The 12,110-nt window shown below is 41.7% G+C and overlaps 1 protein-coding gene across 1 annotated transcript in view; it reads left to right on the top strand.

Moving 5' to 3' along the window:
- LOC136994184 (double-stranded RNA-specific editase 1-like) overlaps positions 1-12,110 on the top strand; it is a 57,069-nt gene that overhangs the window by 42,684 nt on the left and 2,275 nt on the right. The window contains exon 7 of the mRNA XM_067310505.1: positions 960-1,141. Coding sequence (XP_067166606.1) covers positions 960-1,141 — 182 coding nt within the window. The remainder of the gene's footprint in view (positions 1-959; positions 1,142-12,110) is intronic.

The following is a 12,110-nucleotide window of genomic DNA, read 5'->3' as shown; positions in this document are numbered from 1 at the left end:
GCACCAAAAGACATTTTCCTGCTGCTTGTGCACCCAGTTGTCTAGGTGTTGCAGTTATACTCAGATATGCTGTGTTAATTGTGCAAAACTGTTTGCAAGTATACCTCAAAAAAGAGGACAGTGGAAATACCCTGCAGTAGGCTTTGAGGTTCAACAAAGTGTTTCATGATCGTCACGTACAGATTAAGAGTTGAAACTCGATCAAATGAGCAGAGCTACTAAACCCATTCATCATTTTGCTCCTGTACAGGCTAGGTGCCTACACTGAACCTGTACCAGTGTAGGCTGTAACGGTGCAGGCAGGGATTTATGGTTGGAATCTATGAAATGGCTAAAGTGAGCAAAGAATATATGCACCTGGATTTCTGGAGATTCAGTTTTCTCTCTGCCTGTGGATATTGCAAGCAATGACAAATATCTTTTTTGGCGGCAGCAGCATGTGGACCGCTTGGCTAGGATGTAAAGGAAAAACATTCTCTTGTGATGATGAGGCCTTGCAGACCCAATCCTTCTTGTATTCTGGGAAAGACAGTTTGCCCACTGCCAGGTGTGTTTTGGAGGCATTAGCTGCTGTTTCTGGCTGAGGATCTTGCAGTTTGGCTCTTTCTCTGACTGAGTGATCCCGTCCATGTCTGACCCTAGGAGGCTTCGAAAATGCATCACCAGATACATTAGTGGGGAGGTGAAGTTATGGAATCTGCTCCTGATATTGATGCTGACTGTAGACCTGTTGGTAAGGGTCATCTTACTCAGGATACCATTGAGCATCCCATAAGCTGATCTCTAAAATTCTCTCAGGTGTCACAGCTATGCTACCATAGTCACACTCTAGGCATGAGGAAGAGTTTGAAGTCTAGTCCATTGTGATTGACTGCTATTATGTCTGGCAGATGTTACTTGTTCCATTAAAAAGAAAGTGTTTTTTTTGTTTTTTTGTTTTGTTTTTCCCTCCCTCTTAGGTGGAACGTATTGGGTATTCAAGGAGCCTTACTTAGCCTCTTTGTGGAGCCAATTTACTTCTCTAGCATCATCTTGGGGAGTTTATATCATGGGGATCATCTATCCAGAGCCGTATACCAGAGGGTAGCAGAGATAGAAGATCTGCCACCTCTTTATACACTCAACAGACCTTTACTTAGTGGCAAGTATCTAATGGAGAAGGCTGTACCGGTAACTAAGTCTGTTCCAGTAGCATTGTGATTTTGCAATTCTCAAAAACCTTGTGAATTATGTACTGTGAGTAAATTGCTTTGTGGTTACAACACAGAAGTTCCAGTCTAAACCTAAATCAGATATTCAGTCAGAAATACCAGAGCAAGGAGCCTTCATGAGTTAAAAGGTCCCAGTAAGAACTGGGGTGTGATCCTTTTAATGTGGTTTCACGCAATTGCTGTCTGGAATGTGCCCTAGCGATACGTGAGGCAAGTTGAAAGCCTGGGCTTGGTAAAATCTCTTCCCATCCTTACAATAGCGTTAGATCTCACTGTTACTTCTCTTGCCATTGCAGATATGTGTTGAACGGCTGCATCTTTTAGCAGTGTGCCAAGATACACACATTTGGGTCACAATTTCTAGATCAATAACCACCTAAAAATGGATGGAGAGAACTTCTCAGCTGCCATTGGTTGTATTTTCTTTCTGTCATCAATCTCTGTTGGATGCAGCATTGGCTTTAATTAGCATGGCACCCAACTTGTTTGCATGATCCGATTATCATAATACTTTCATTTCCACTTTGTAGTTTAATGCTGCATTCAGAGCCTGGTGGCACGTCCTTTAGGAATGTTTTTGTAGAGTATTAGATACCTCTGACAGACAGCAATACAGCAATCCCCAGCAGGCGCAGTGAGCGGTTGTCTTCTGCAGCTGCTATTGAACCTTTAAGTCCTGTTCTTTAGTTTTGTGTTGATCTTAGAATCTAGTGGTGCTAAGAGGAATGGCAGCGTTTGAATTAACAGGTCTTAACTTCTGATTGAGCCGTGACTTAAAGGAAAGTTCTAAAATACTAAAAAAACCAAAAAACAAACACCCCCCCCCCCAAAAAAAACTTAAACTGCTAGTTACGGTAATGTGGTGAAAGTTTTAAAAGTGAAATCTCTTATCCTCCCTATCATTGTGTGCACTGCTTTGTTCTGTAGAGCTTGGCTTCTGGCATGTGTCTGTTTATTTTCCAGGAAAGAAAGATCAGTATTTTAAAGCATGTTCAAAGTATGACATGAATTTTACAAATAGATGTAGGGAATGGGGAGAAGGTGTATCAAACAACCAGCAATTCTTTAGAAAAGAAAGCTAATTAGTAAGGATTCCCTGAACCAGGACATACTAAAATGTTAAGTGATGGATTTGTCCATGTATTAGCATGTAAGTAAGAGTTATAGCACTCATAATTCCAAATATATAACTGGTTTATGAGCATAGTAGCAGATGCATGGACTGTTGCTGCCTGATTTCTGGGGATTTTTATCAATTCTTCAAAACAGCAGGTTGCGGGGGGGACAGTTTTTGTGTTGTTATTTTCAGAACATGTGACAGCACCTTGGCTTCTTAAAAGCCAAAAGCTGAAATATTGTGTTCATCTATTTGGTAGGAAATAGCACCATCTGTTTTACGAGTTCAGCCAGAACTCACTGAGCAGTAGAGAGAATTCAGAAATGTTCTCAACTGTTAAGTTTTTGTGAAAATACACACATCTCAGAATGTACAAGAAGCTTGTTTGGGAGGGAGAAAGGAGGAAAATTCTTATTATTATTATTATTTTTTTTAACTGAGAGGATTAGTCTTCAAAGCCTGTGTTTTGATCCATGTTATTGGATTCAGCTGGGGCACTTTTGTAGCTACAGATTTATTCTTTGATTCACGCCTTTTACAGTGGATTCCTATTTGGAAATACTGCTGAAGCACGACAGAAATAACTGTCCCCAATTCTATGTTCCTCCTGATCCTGCATATGCAATTCTATAATGATTGCTCATTTCTAACCGGGATATGAAATAAAATAACATCTGTTGAGTTATGGCATTCCGTATTTCCCCACTGTCTCACCTATTTATCTGAGAAAGCACTAAACACTGAGGTTTTTTTCCTCTTATAAGATGATTTTTTTTGTCTGCAGGGACAGTTGCATTAAGTTGAAGTCAGACTGAGTTATTGTTATCTACTGTACCGTTCAAAACTGTCTTTGCATCAAATGTTCTTTCTTTCTCCATAAAAGATTTTCTGCTTATACTTCCTTTTTTTTTTAAGCTAGTTAAATGCAAACATGCATATCAGAGCAGCTGCTTTGCAGTCAGTGAGTGCAAGAAACCCATATGTTGGTAGAATACTCCCACCCAATATCAGCTCCCGGGATTCTTGATTCAAGGAGCCAACCTTTCAGCATGCCGTTAGCGCCATGGCACGGAGGGACCATGAGCTCTCACAAAAAAATTGGGCTTTTCAGTTTGAGAGAAGAGAGGTTGTGAATTTCTAGAGTAATCTGAAAAGGGACCAATTTCTCGATCAAGCTTTGAGAGTGGGAGCAGATAACAGACTGCCAGTGTGCAAGGGAATCTGCACAGATTCTTTCTGGAGTCATTGATGGAGATTAGCATGAAGGAGTTACCGAGTGCAAAAAGCAGAGTAACAAAAACTCAGCAAATATGCCATTTAGAAAAACAGTCCTTGAAAATCCTTGTTAGAAGAAGTCATTAAATACAAAAGAGAAGGCATTACATATAAAAGGCAAGCTCTTCTTTAGCAGAGGCAATTAGTATGAAGAGAAGTTCATTAAACATCTGTCTTTATGGTTCCCATTGCTGGTGTCCGTCATTCCCTTCTTTCTGTGAGGGCTACTAAGCCAAACCCTGCAGTAGTCTCTGCTTTTCTGGACAGTGCATTTTTTCTTAACTTTGAATAAAACATTTAACACAGCCTACCTTCTCCCTGTTTTGACGTCTAGTGTTACGCTTTAGTTTGTGTATGGTCTCCTGTTTTTTACCAGCGTATTGTCAGAAATGAAGTTGTTGGGGGTTTTGACCAATTCCTCATGGTACTGACATGGTCTTCCTCTGTTTTGTTTCTTGGATAAAACATCCTGGAGCAGTGTCACATCTTCCAATTACCTGTCACCAGCATAAAAACGGTTTTAAATAAGACTGAGGTCTTAGGGTAAGGTCCGTCTAGCCTAGTACTATTCTCCCACTGGTAATTACGCAGCGAAAAGTAGGAGTAAATGGTAAGCCCGTAGAGATGCTTCCAGAGAACAGCAGTAGTAATCTGTGGCTCAGGGACTTTCCGAGTCAGGGGTGAAGAGTCTTTGTATTTAAAAATTCTTAATGGATCTTTCACTCATCGACTCCTGTATTTGCTTGTTGGATTAGTGTAAACTTTTTAGCATCCAAGCATCTTCAGTAAGGCAGTCCATAGGATGTGTAAAGATTTGTGCAATGGAATTTACTTTCTGCTAATATAATTAGATGCTTCTTAGTTCTTTGCTCAAAATAGGTAATAAGCAGTTTTTCCATATCACTTTCATCATGCCACTCAGTTTTCTAGACCTCTATGATGTTCCAACTTAGTCATCTTTTTTCCCAGATAGAGTCTTCTTGCACTTTTTTGTTCCTTGTATGGAAACCATTCCACATAAGGATCATCCTTTCCATTTCTCTGTAGTCTTTTTGAGCTAGAGAGCACCTGATAATCGAGATAAGGCAGCAGTACTGATTTCTATGGTGACATCGTGATGTTCTGTTCCGTTCTGTATTCCTTTAATAATTATTCCTAACATTTTCTTTGCCTTTTTTGATTGCTGTTGATTTTTGACCTGACATTTTGATAGAACTGAGTATTAGAAACCAAAGCCTGGTTCCTGAATGCTAATAACCAGCTCCAAGTCCAGCACTTTTTATGTAAAATTGATTGTTTTTTACCTTGTGTATTACCTTATATTTATCTAGAATGAATTTCATCTTCCGTTTTATTGCCCAGTCACTCAGTGTTGCAGGTTTTTTCTGCTACTTTTTGCAATTGCTTCTCATCTATACTATCTTGAATAATTTAGTGTCTTCAACAATCTTTCCCCAGTTTTTCCCCCACCACTCCATTTCAGGTCTTCAAGGTGCCAGCACAGACCTTGAGGCTCTCCAGTAGTGACCTGCCTCCACTGCGAGAATGAGCTGTTCAGTCCTGTCTTTGAGTCCCTGTCTTCTGACCAGCTCAGTGACCTTCCTCCCACTCAGTGACCTTCCCTCTTGTCTCAGGATTGTGTAGTTTCTTTAGAAACCTTTCATGAGAAATCCTGATAAATGATCTCTAGAAATCTGTGTAAAACCTTGTAAGTCAAATAGCCACTGTCCCCATTTGTTGACTACTTCAGAAGGCTCCAGTGCACTTGTGAGGCTGGGCTTCCTTTTTCCAGAGCTGGGTTGGCTCTTTCCAAGGAGACTGTATTCATCCAGATGTCCATTAATCCTGTTCTTTAAGGCAGACATCAGGCAAACAGGCCTTCTGCTTCCCTAGATCTCCCCTGGCTCTCTAAGAATTAGTGTTACACTGGCCATCCTCCATCTTCAAATACTAAGGCAGTTTTTTGTTGACTCCTTCCCAATATTGTCATATCTCCACATGTGCCTGTTAGTTCCTACCAATCTGCCTGGTAAAGATGTTAGGTTTATTGAGTGATAGTTCTCTGGCACGCCTCTGAACTCCTTTTTAAAAACTGGAGTCACCAGCTACCTTCTGGCCTGGGAAGACTACTGTTTCTGCTGTCACATCTTTGATTTCCTCCAACGCAGCTGAATACTATCTGGGTGCTGTAACTGGTGTTTGTTCACTTTGTAGGTTTATCCTAGAACTATTTTTACTGGCACCTCAATTTGAGATGTGTCCTCTGACATATTGCCGGTAAAAGGGGCTCAGGCCTTGGAACCTATCCCGGCTCCTTAACAGGGAAACTGGATGCAAAAATTCATTCAGTTTTTCACAATATCATCTTCTTTCTTCTCTGAATGCTCCTTCTATAGCTTGGCCAGCTGTTGGCAAAACTGATTTCCTGTTGCTGCGATGTTCAATGGATTTATTGTTAATTTTTATGCCTTTTGCAAGCTGTTTCTCAGACTCTCTTTTTGGGCTGACTTACCATGTGTTTACATTAAACTTGTCATTTTACAGTCCTTCCCATGTACGTCCTTTGAAGCTAGCTTCAGCTTTTTGGAATATGCCATTTTGCATTTTATAGCCTTCCTTACCCTGCTGTTTAGACACACGGGCTTTATTTTGGTCTTTCTAAAGTGTTTCTGGCTGGGTGGCGTGCATTTGCTCTGAGCTTCCGGTTTGCCTTCAGATATTCTCCGTGCTGCCTGCCAGGTTTTTACTATTAGCTGCCCTTGTCCTGACCTCCTCTGTAACGAGATTGGGAGTAGGAGAAAGAACTCCCTCGCTGAACGCTTTTGTACAGACTGGCTAGGTTGAAAGGAGTGGTTCTTGCTGCAGGCCGCAACTCTTGGCCACGGCTTGTCTCCGTGTTAGAGTAGCTAATCACCATACCTTCTCCTGGTTTAAACTGGGTCAGGTTGTGTCAATTGGTAGAGAAGCTCTCCCAGCAAACCCTGACCACACGGCATGCGCAGTAGCCAATGCTGGAAGTCTCAGAGGGAGTAACACAGCTCCAGCCCTTTGGTTTCTCTAAATGGAGCTGAGCACAACAATCATGGAGCTCACCTTTGAAACTGGTAAGCTTCTCTACTGTTTTTTGCTGTGCGACTGTGTCCGCACTCCAGTCCCCCTGGAGTGCATGATCGTTGGACTGTTGACTGCTTGTAGTCAGGAATGGCCAACTTCCAAGTTGTCGGGGAAGATGCACATGCCATCGCAAGTTGCCTTTCACTGTTAGGTTTGATAGAAAATTTGAAAGCCTAGTAGAATCCGTTGGGAATTTTCCTATACTAGGCCTTTCTTCGCTTTTTTTTTTTTTTTTTTTTTTAATTTTTGGAAACCTGAATTGCAGTTACATGGGTTTGGTCAGTCCTGAACTTAAGTAAAGATTCCTTCTGTTGTCCAAGTCTTTGAAAAATGCCTCTTCTGTCCTGTGGAAGCACGTGTGTCTTCCACTGATTCCTGTGATACAAGGAATGGATTCAAGTTGCAGAACTGAAAGCAATATCTGAACTATTGTATCCTCAGCAGACCTTCTCTACCAAGATCTTATGAATATTTCAGTGCATCTTCTCCTGTCACCTGCTTTGCCACACAGGATCCCAGAAGAATGCATAGAGGCTAACCCAGGCCTGCCTTATTTTTATTTAACAGTCTGGATGCCAGTCAGATCATGTCCAACAGACAAAAGGGACTGGTTGAAAGCAAGAATATGCTGCTCAAATATATTGTAGGAACACTTTATTATACCCCCAAAGTATTTATGGGCTCTGATTGGACAATCAGGCTGTATTCTCACATTGGATCCCAAAGTGTGTAGGTACATCTTAGAAGTTTGACAGGATCTTATTTCACTAATATTCAGGGAAACTGAGCAGCTTCTTTGAGGAATGACCCTGTTCTGAATTTTGTACGCTGGCTTCACAGAGGAAGGAGCCCTGCTGCCTCTTTGCTGAAATCACTGTCACTCTTTGTATCTCATATTTTGTTAGGAAGATGCGCAGAAGAAGCATTTGTCATGGTAAGTGACTGAAGTGCTTATAAATTATAAGGGAAGAGGATTCTCAGCCTGCAGACCTGGCCATGCAAACTTCAGAAGCCGCCTCCATTAGGTGGGGCAGGGTGGCACTACAGGGGATGGGGAGTGATTCGGGACAGGGTTGTACACAAGATGTCAGTCACCAACATAGGACTTGATAAAGATTTTTCAATGAACATGCATCAGCACTCTTCTGAAGAACTGCTGTCTGCATAATCTTTTTCCTTTTTTTTTTTTTTAATATATCCTTCAACATGATTTTGGCAGTTTCCTTGGTACCTAATCCTTCCATTCATATTTGTGTTTTTCAGCCCTCTGTGTCCTTTCTAATGAAACTTGTCTGTGGGTTCTGTCCTCAGAGAACTGGCAGGCTTGATTATTTATGTAAGCACTGGAACGAGGATGCTGTGACCTTTGCTTTCATGTGTTAGACCTGCTTATAGTAATGTCCACAAATAAATTCTGAGCGGTGTCCTTGAAATAGCTTACTTACACCAGTTTTCAAAGGAGGATAAAACATCTTCCTTTCTACCCTAGTTTTCTCTCCCATTACTAGTTCCAGCTTATTGTGCCCTGATCACATCTAGATTTTGAGGGAGAAGATATGATCCACCTTAAGTGTTATCAGATGCTTTTCTTTTGAGATGACCTTTATTCCCTGTTTGGGCTGCCTGTGATTCGCCTTCAGGGACTCCTGTGGCATCTCTGCAAGGTTTATGCAGATAACAAAGCAGCTGAACAAGGTGTTGTCATTTAAGTATATCTGAAATTCTGAGTCCATATATGTACTTTTTTTTTTAAGTTAATACAGCAAAGTAACCTAAGGAGTGTGACTGTACAAGTGCCATGGAAATGTAATGTGTACTTGAGTGTGCAGCTTCCTCGTCCTTCTTTGCAAATCCCCTCTGTAGCATTACAGTGTTCACCACATCGGTATGGAAGGAGCATGAGCAAGCCCTATGGGGAAGCGTAAGCTATTATTTGCTGAAAGAGATGCATGCAGCCTAAATATCTTGGTCTTGGAGGGAATCATTCACTGAAGGAAAACTTAAGGCAACATTTTTCTTTCTGGAATGGAGAGAGTGGCCTTAAATAATAAAGGGAAAAAAGGTCTTTTGCAGTACTTCATGAACGATATCTGATCACTGTACTTCTTCAGTAGTGTACGAAACAAAAGCCAAGGTAATCATAGAGATATTTTTAAGTTAAATAAAAAGTACAACTGACCCACTTGTAATATGGTGGCATTTTTTTAACCCCCTTGCCTCAGTAGTTTTGATAAATGGGTTTTGAATTAAGAGTATCATCAGTATGCCATCTTAAACAGATGGGTCTGTTCCATGCAAGCTTCATGGAAAGAGCCTAGATCTCTGTGCTTTTTGAGAATCACTTAAAGAGCTTGGATTCCTTTTGGGCACACCAGCAATTTGTAATTTGTTAGGTTTTCAGGCGCAGGCCTTCTGTTGTGTGACTCACAGAGTAACAGGGTTTATTTGCTCTGCAGCATTTGGACTTTAATGGCACAGGAAGGGTTTTGTTTTGCATGATCAGCTCCAGTTTTCGTGGCTTAATGAGTTTTGCATCACTGCAAACTGAGACTTACGATGCTCGTGTTCATTGCCGACCACTAAGAACGACAGCAGAAGTTGTGCTGAGGTGCTTCCTGCTTTCCTCTTGTCAGAAAATCCTGTTCTTATTGGGTCTTCCTCAAGTATTACTTGTGTGATATTCTTGATGGTACCTGTGTTTTTAGTATTCAAGATTAAAATTTGAACGTTGTGAATGGGAATGGAAATTCCCTCCTCTGCTCTTTTCCTTTCATATAAAGCAAGATTGAGGCTTTTTTGGCGGGGGAGAGCTTATATCTGTTCCAGTCTATCTTAGTGCGCGGAAAAATCTTTATTTTGGGGGTTTGCTTTTCTGATGTTACTTTTCTCGGAAGCATTTGTTCCTTTTTCTCAGGTTGGATCTTTCTTATGCTGATGGCCCTAAAATTGTTTGTGTTTCAGTGGGCCTTTTCATGGGCCAGTCGAGCTAGTAGCTCTGATTTCAGATGTGATAAACATTTGTGAGGCTGTGCACTGGTGACTTCGATACGTGCTTACCCAGTTGAGCCTCCGTAGTTTTGGTGACTGTTGGTAAGGTAGCTTCTCCTGTTTCCAAATTTCATCTGTCCCTAGTCTGCTGGCTTCATTGCTGTTTGCAAGAGGATTTAGAAGTTGGAATGGATTCCCCTGTTCACGATGACAACGTCCTCTTTATGCTGATCAGTTTGTTGATCCCACATTCGTCTTGTTCACACATTTGCAGATGAAGGGAGTTAGATCTGTGGCATCGCATGGATGAGGTAGATTGCTTTGGTGCATGTCAGCTCCTGGATGCCTCTTTCCTGAAAGAAATCAGAAGAGATCTCTTCAGGAAACCTTTGTTCAGGTTCTCCATTTTTTCAACTTACCTTTTAAGAAAATGGTGAACGGCAGGGTTTTTTTTTCTATTTACTCAGCACATTATTATGTATCAGTCATATTAACCAGGCTGACATAAAACAAGAATAAAAATAAAACAGTATCAGGAAGTTGGGTAGGGTTGATATTTCAAAATGTTAGTTTGTTTGGAAGAATTGAGCACAGTAAGCAACTGAGTTTTATTGTATCCAGCCACGATGTCATTCAGGATTTAAGGAAGACCTCACACGCTTGCAGTGCTGGTCCTTCCAGGCTGCAGCTGGGGAGCTACTGCTGTGTGGGGCCGTAAGCTCCTCGCTCAGCCTCACAGCCAGCAAGCAGGGCATGCAGTCAGCGGGCCATAGACCTGGAGGAGGTGTCGCAGCGGCGAGGCTGGCGTCGAGTGAGCGAGTCTTGCAGTCATGTGGCTTGGATTGGTGTAGCCTCATTTATTAGATTGTATTTCAGGTATCAGCAAAAAAAGCATTCTGCTGCAGTGCTTATGCTCAGTTTTTATAAATTCACTAAATTTTACGAAGTTTAGGACCTAACAGAGATTGTCGTAATCTGAAAATAAATTTGAAAGAGGCTTTAAATGAGAATTGCATTAAAGTAAAAAATGGGGCTTATTATTTATTAGAAAGAAGAAAACCATGTGTTTATCTGCTCTCTTCCAATGAGATAACTGAGACATGTCAAAGGTAACATTTTAGATTAACAATTTTGCAGCCTGTATAACATCTGCCGGGTCTGTGATTAAATGACAGAATGCAGGATCAAAGCCAATGTGTTGTACAGCTTTTTCATAGTGCGCATAACCTAAAACACTTGCTATACTAATAGCTCGGGAGTTCAGCCTGGCAGCTGTCTTAGAGCACTGAGCAAGTACTGAGAGCTCTGCTGATGCATCCGTGGGAGATCTGTTGCCTATGGGTGGTAGCACCTCTCAGGAGCCTTCGATACTGTACGGTGGCTATATACTGCGTGGCGCTGGAGTGCCGTGGGGGAATCCATCCTGCTCCAGGCAGCTGGCTTCTGTTCACGCTTGGGTTATACTTGCAGTTGCTTTGCTTCTCCGTAGGTAGAGATAAAGTAGTATTTGAGAGGTGCTGTAAAATTTCACGTTGGAGCAAAATAGTCTGAATTCTCTCCTAAAACTTGAGTCTGGCAGATTACTGTTTCTGGGCATCTTAGGTATTAATGGGCAAAGCTTCACAGAGCGTGTTAAGTGGGCAGATGGTTGTAGCATGGACAGGTTAAAGCTGAAAGATTCGATCTTCTGCTAATTTTCGTTTTTTGCACAGGATGCTGAGGTTGGGGCTCGCTTTGTCTAACGCGGGCACCCGCAGCATGGGCGCTAGTCAGGTGCTAGTCCCTGGACAGCTGGTAAGCAGAAGGAGGTGCTCTAGCATAAATGAGAAACATCCTGTGCTGAGGAATGACAAAATAGGTCAGATCCCCCCAAAAGTACTCATTCCTTTGCGGTCTGTAAGGAGAGATCAAAAATAAATAAAGGTATAAAGAAAGAATTGACCGTTGCTGGTTGCCAGCTTGCCTTTTGGGCCCTGAGGCTCACATCATAGCTTGACAATTTAGGGGCGTTTAGGTGAACAGCCTGGCATCGAACACAAAAAGGCTGTAGCAGATCTGATGTAAAACCCGCTCTGCAAGACCAGTCTTTCTTTGCCTCTCGCTGATGACTTTGTTGACTACGCTGTTACCTGTTCCTCAGTGGAGGAAGTAGAGCTCTTAGCCTCTTGTAGGATACAGCATCTCAAAAGCAAGGCTGAATGAGTTAGAAGTACCGGGAAAAAATTAATGTGTAGTAACCACTGTGCATCTGAATGTCTGTAAACACAGGAAGAGAGGAAGAAATAAGTTTGTGTGAAGTGCTTCAATTTTGCCACTTCCTAGTTTTTACATTTCCTGATTTGCAAGACTGTACTTTGAAGGTAGTCAGGCTTTTGTAGCAATAGATCAGTAGCCTTTAATGAAGT

Source organism: Apteryx mantelli, chromosome 25, assembly GCF_036417845.1.
Source record: "Apteryx mantelli isolate bAptMan1 chromosome 25, bAptMan1.hap1, whole genome shotgun sequence".
Lineage (NCBI taxonomy): Eukaryota > Metazoa > Chordata > Aves > Apterygiformes > Apterygidae > Apteryx > Apteryx mantelli.
This window is presented reverse-complemented; position numbering and strand designations above follow the sequence as displayed.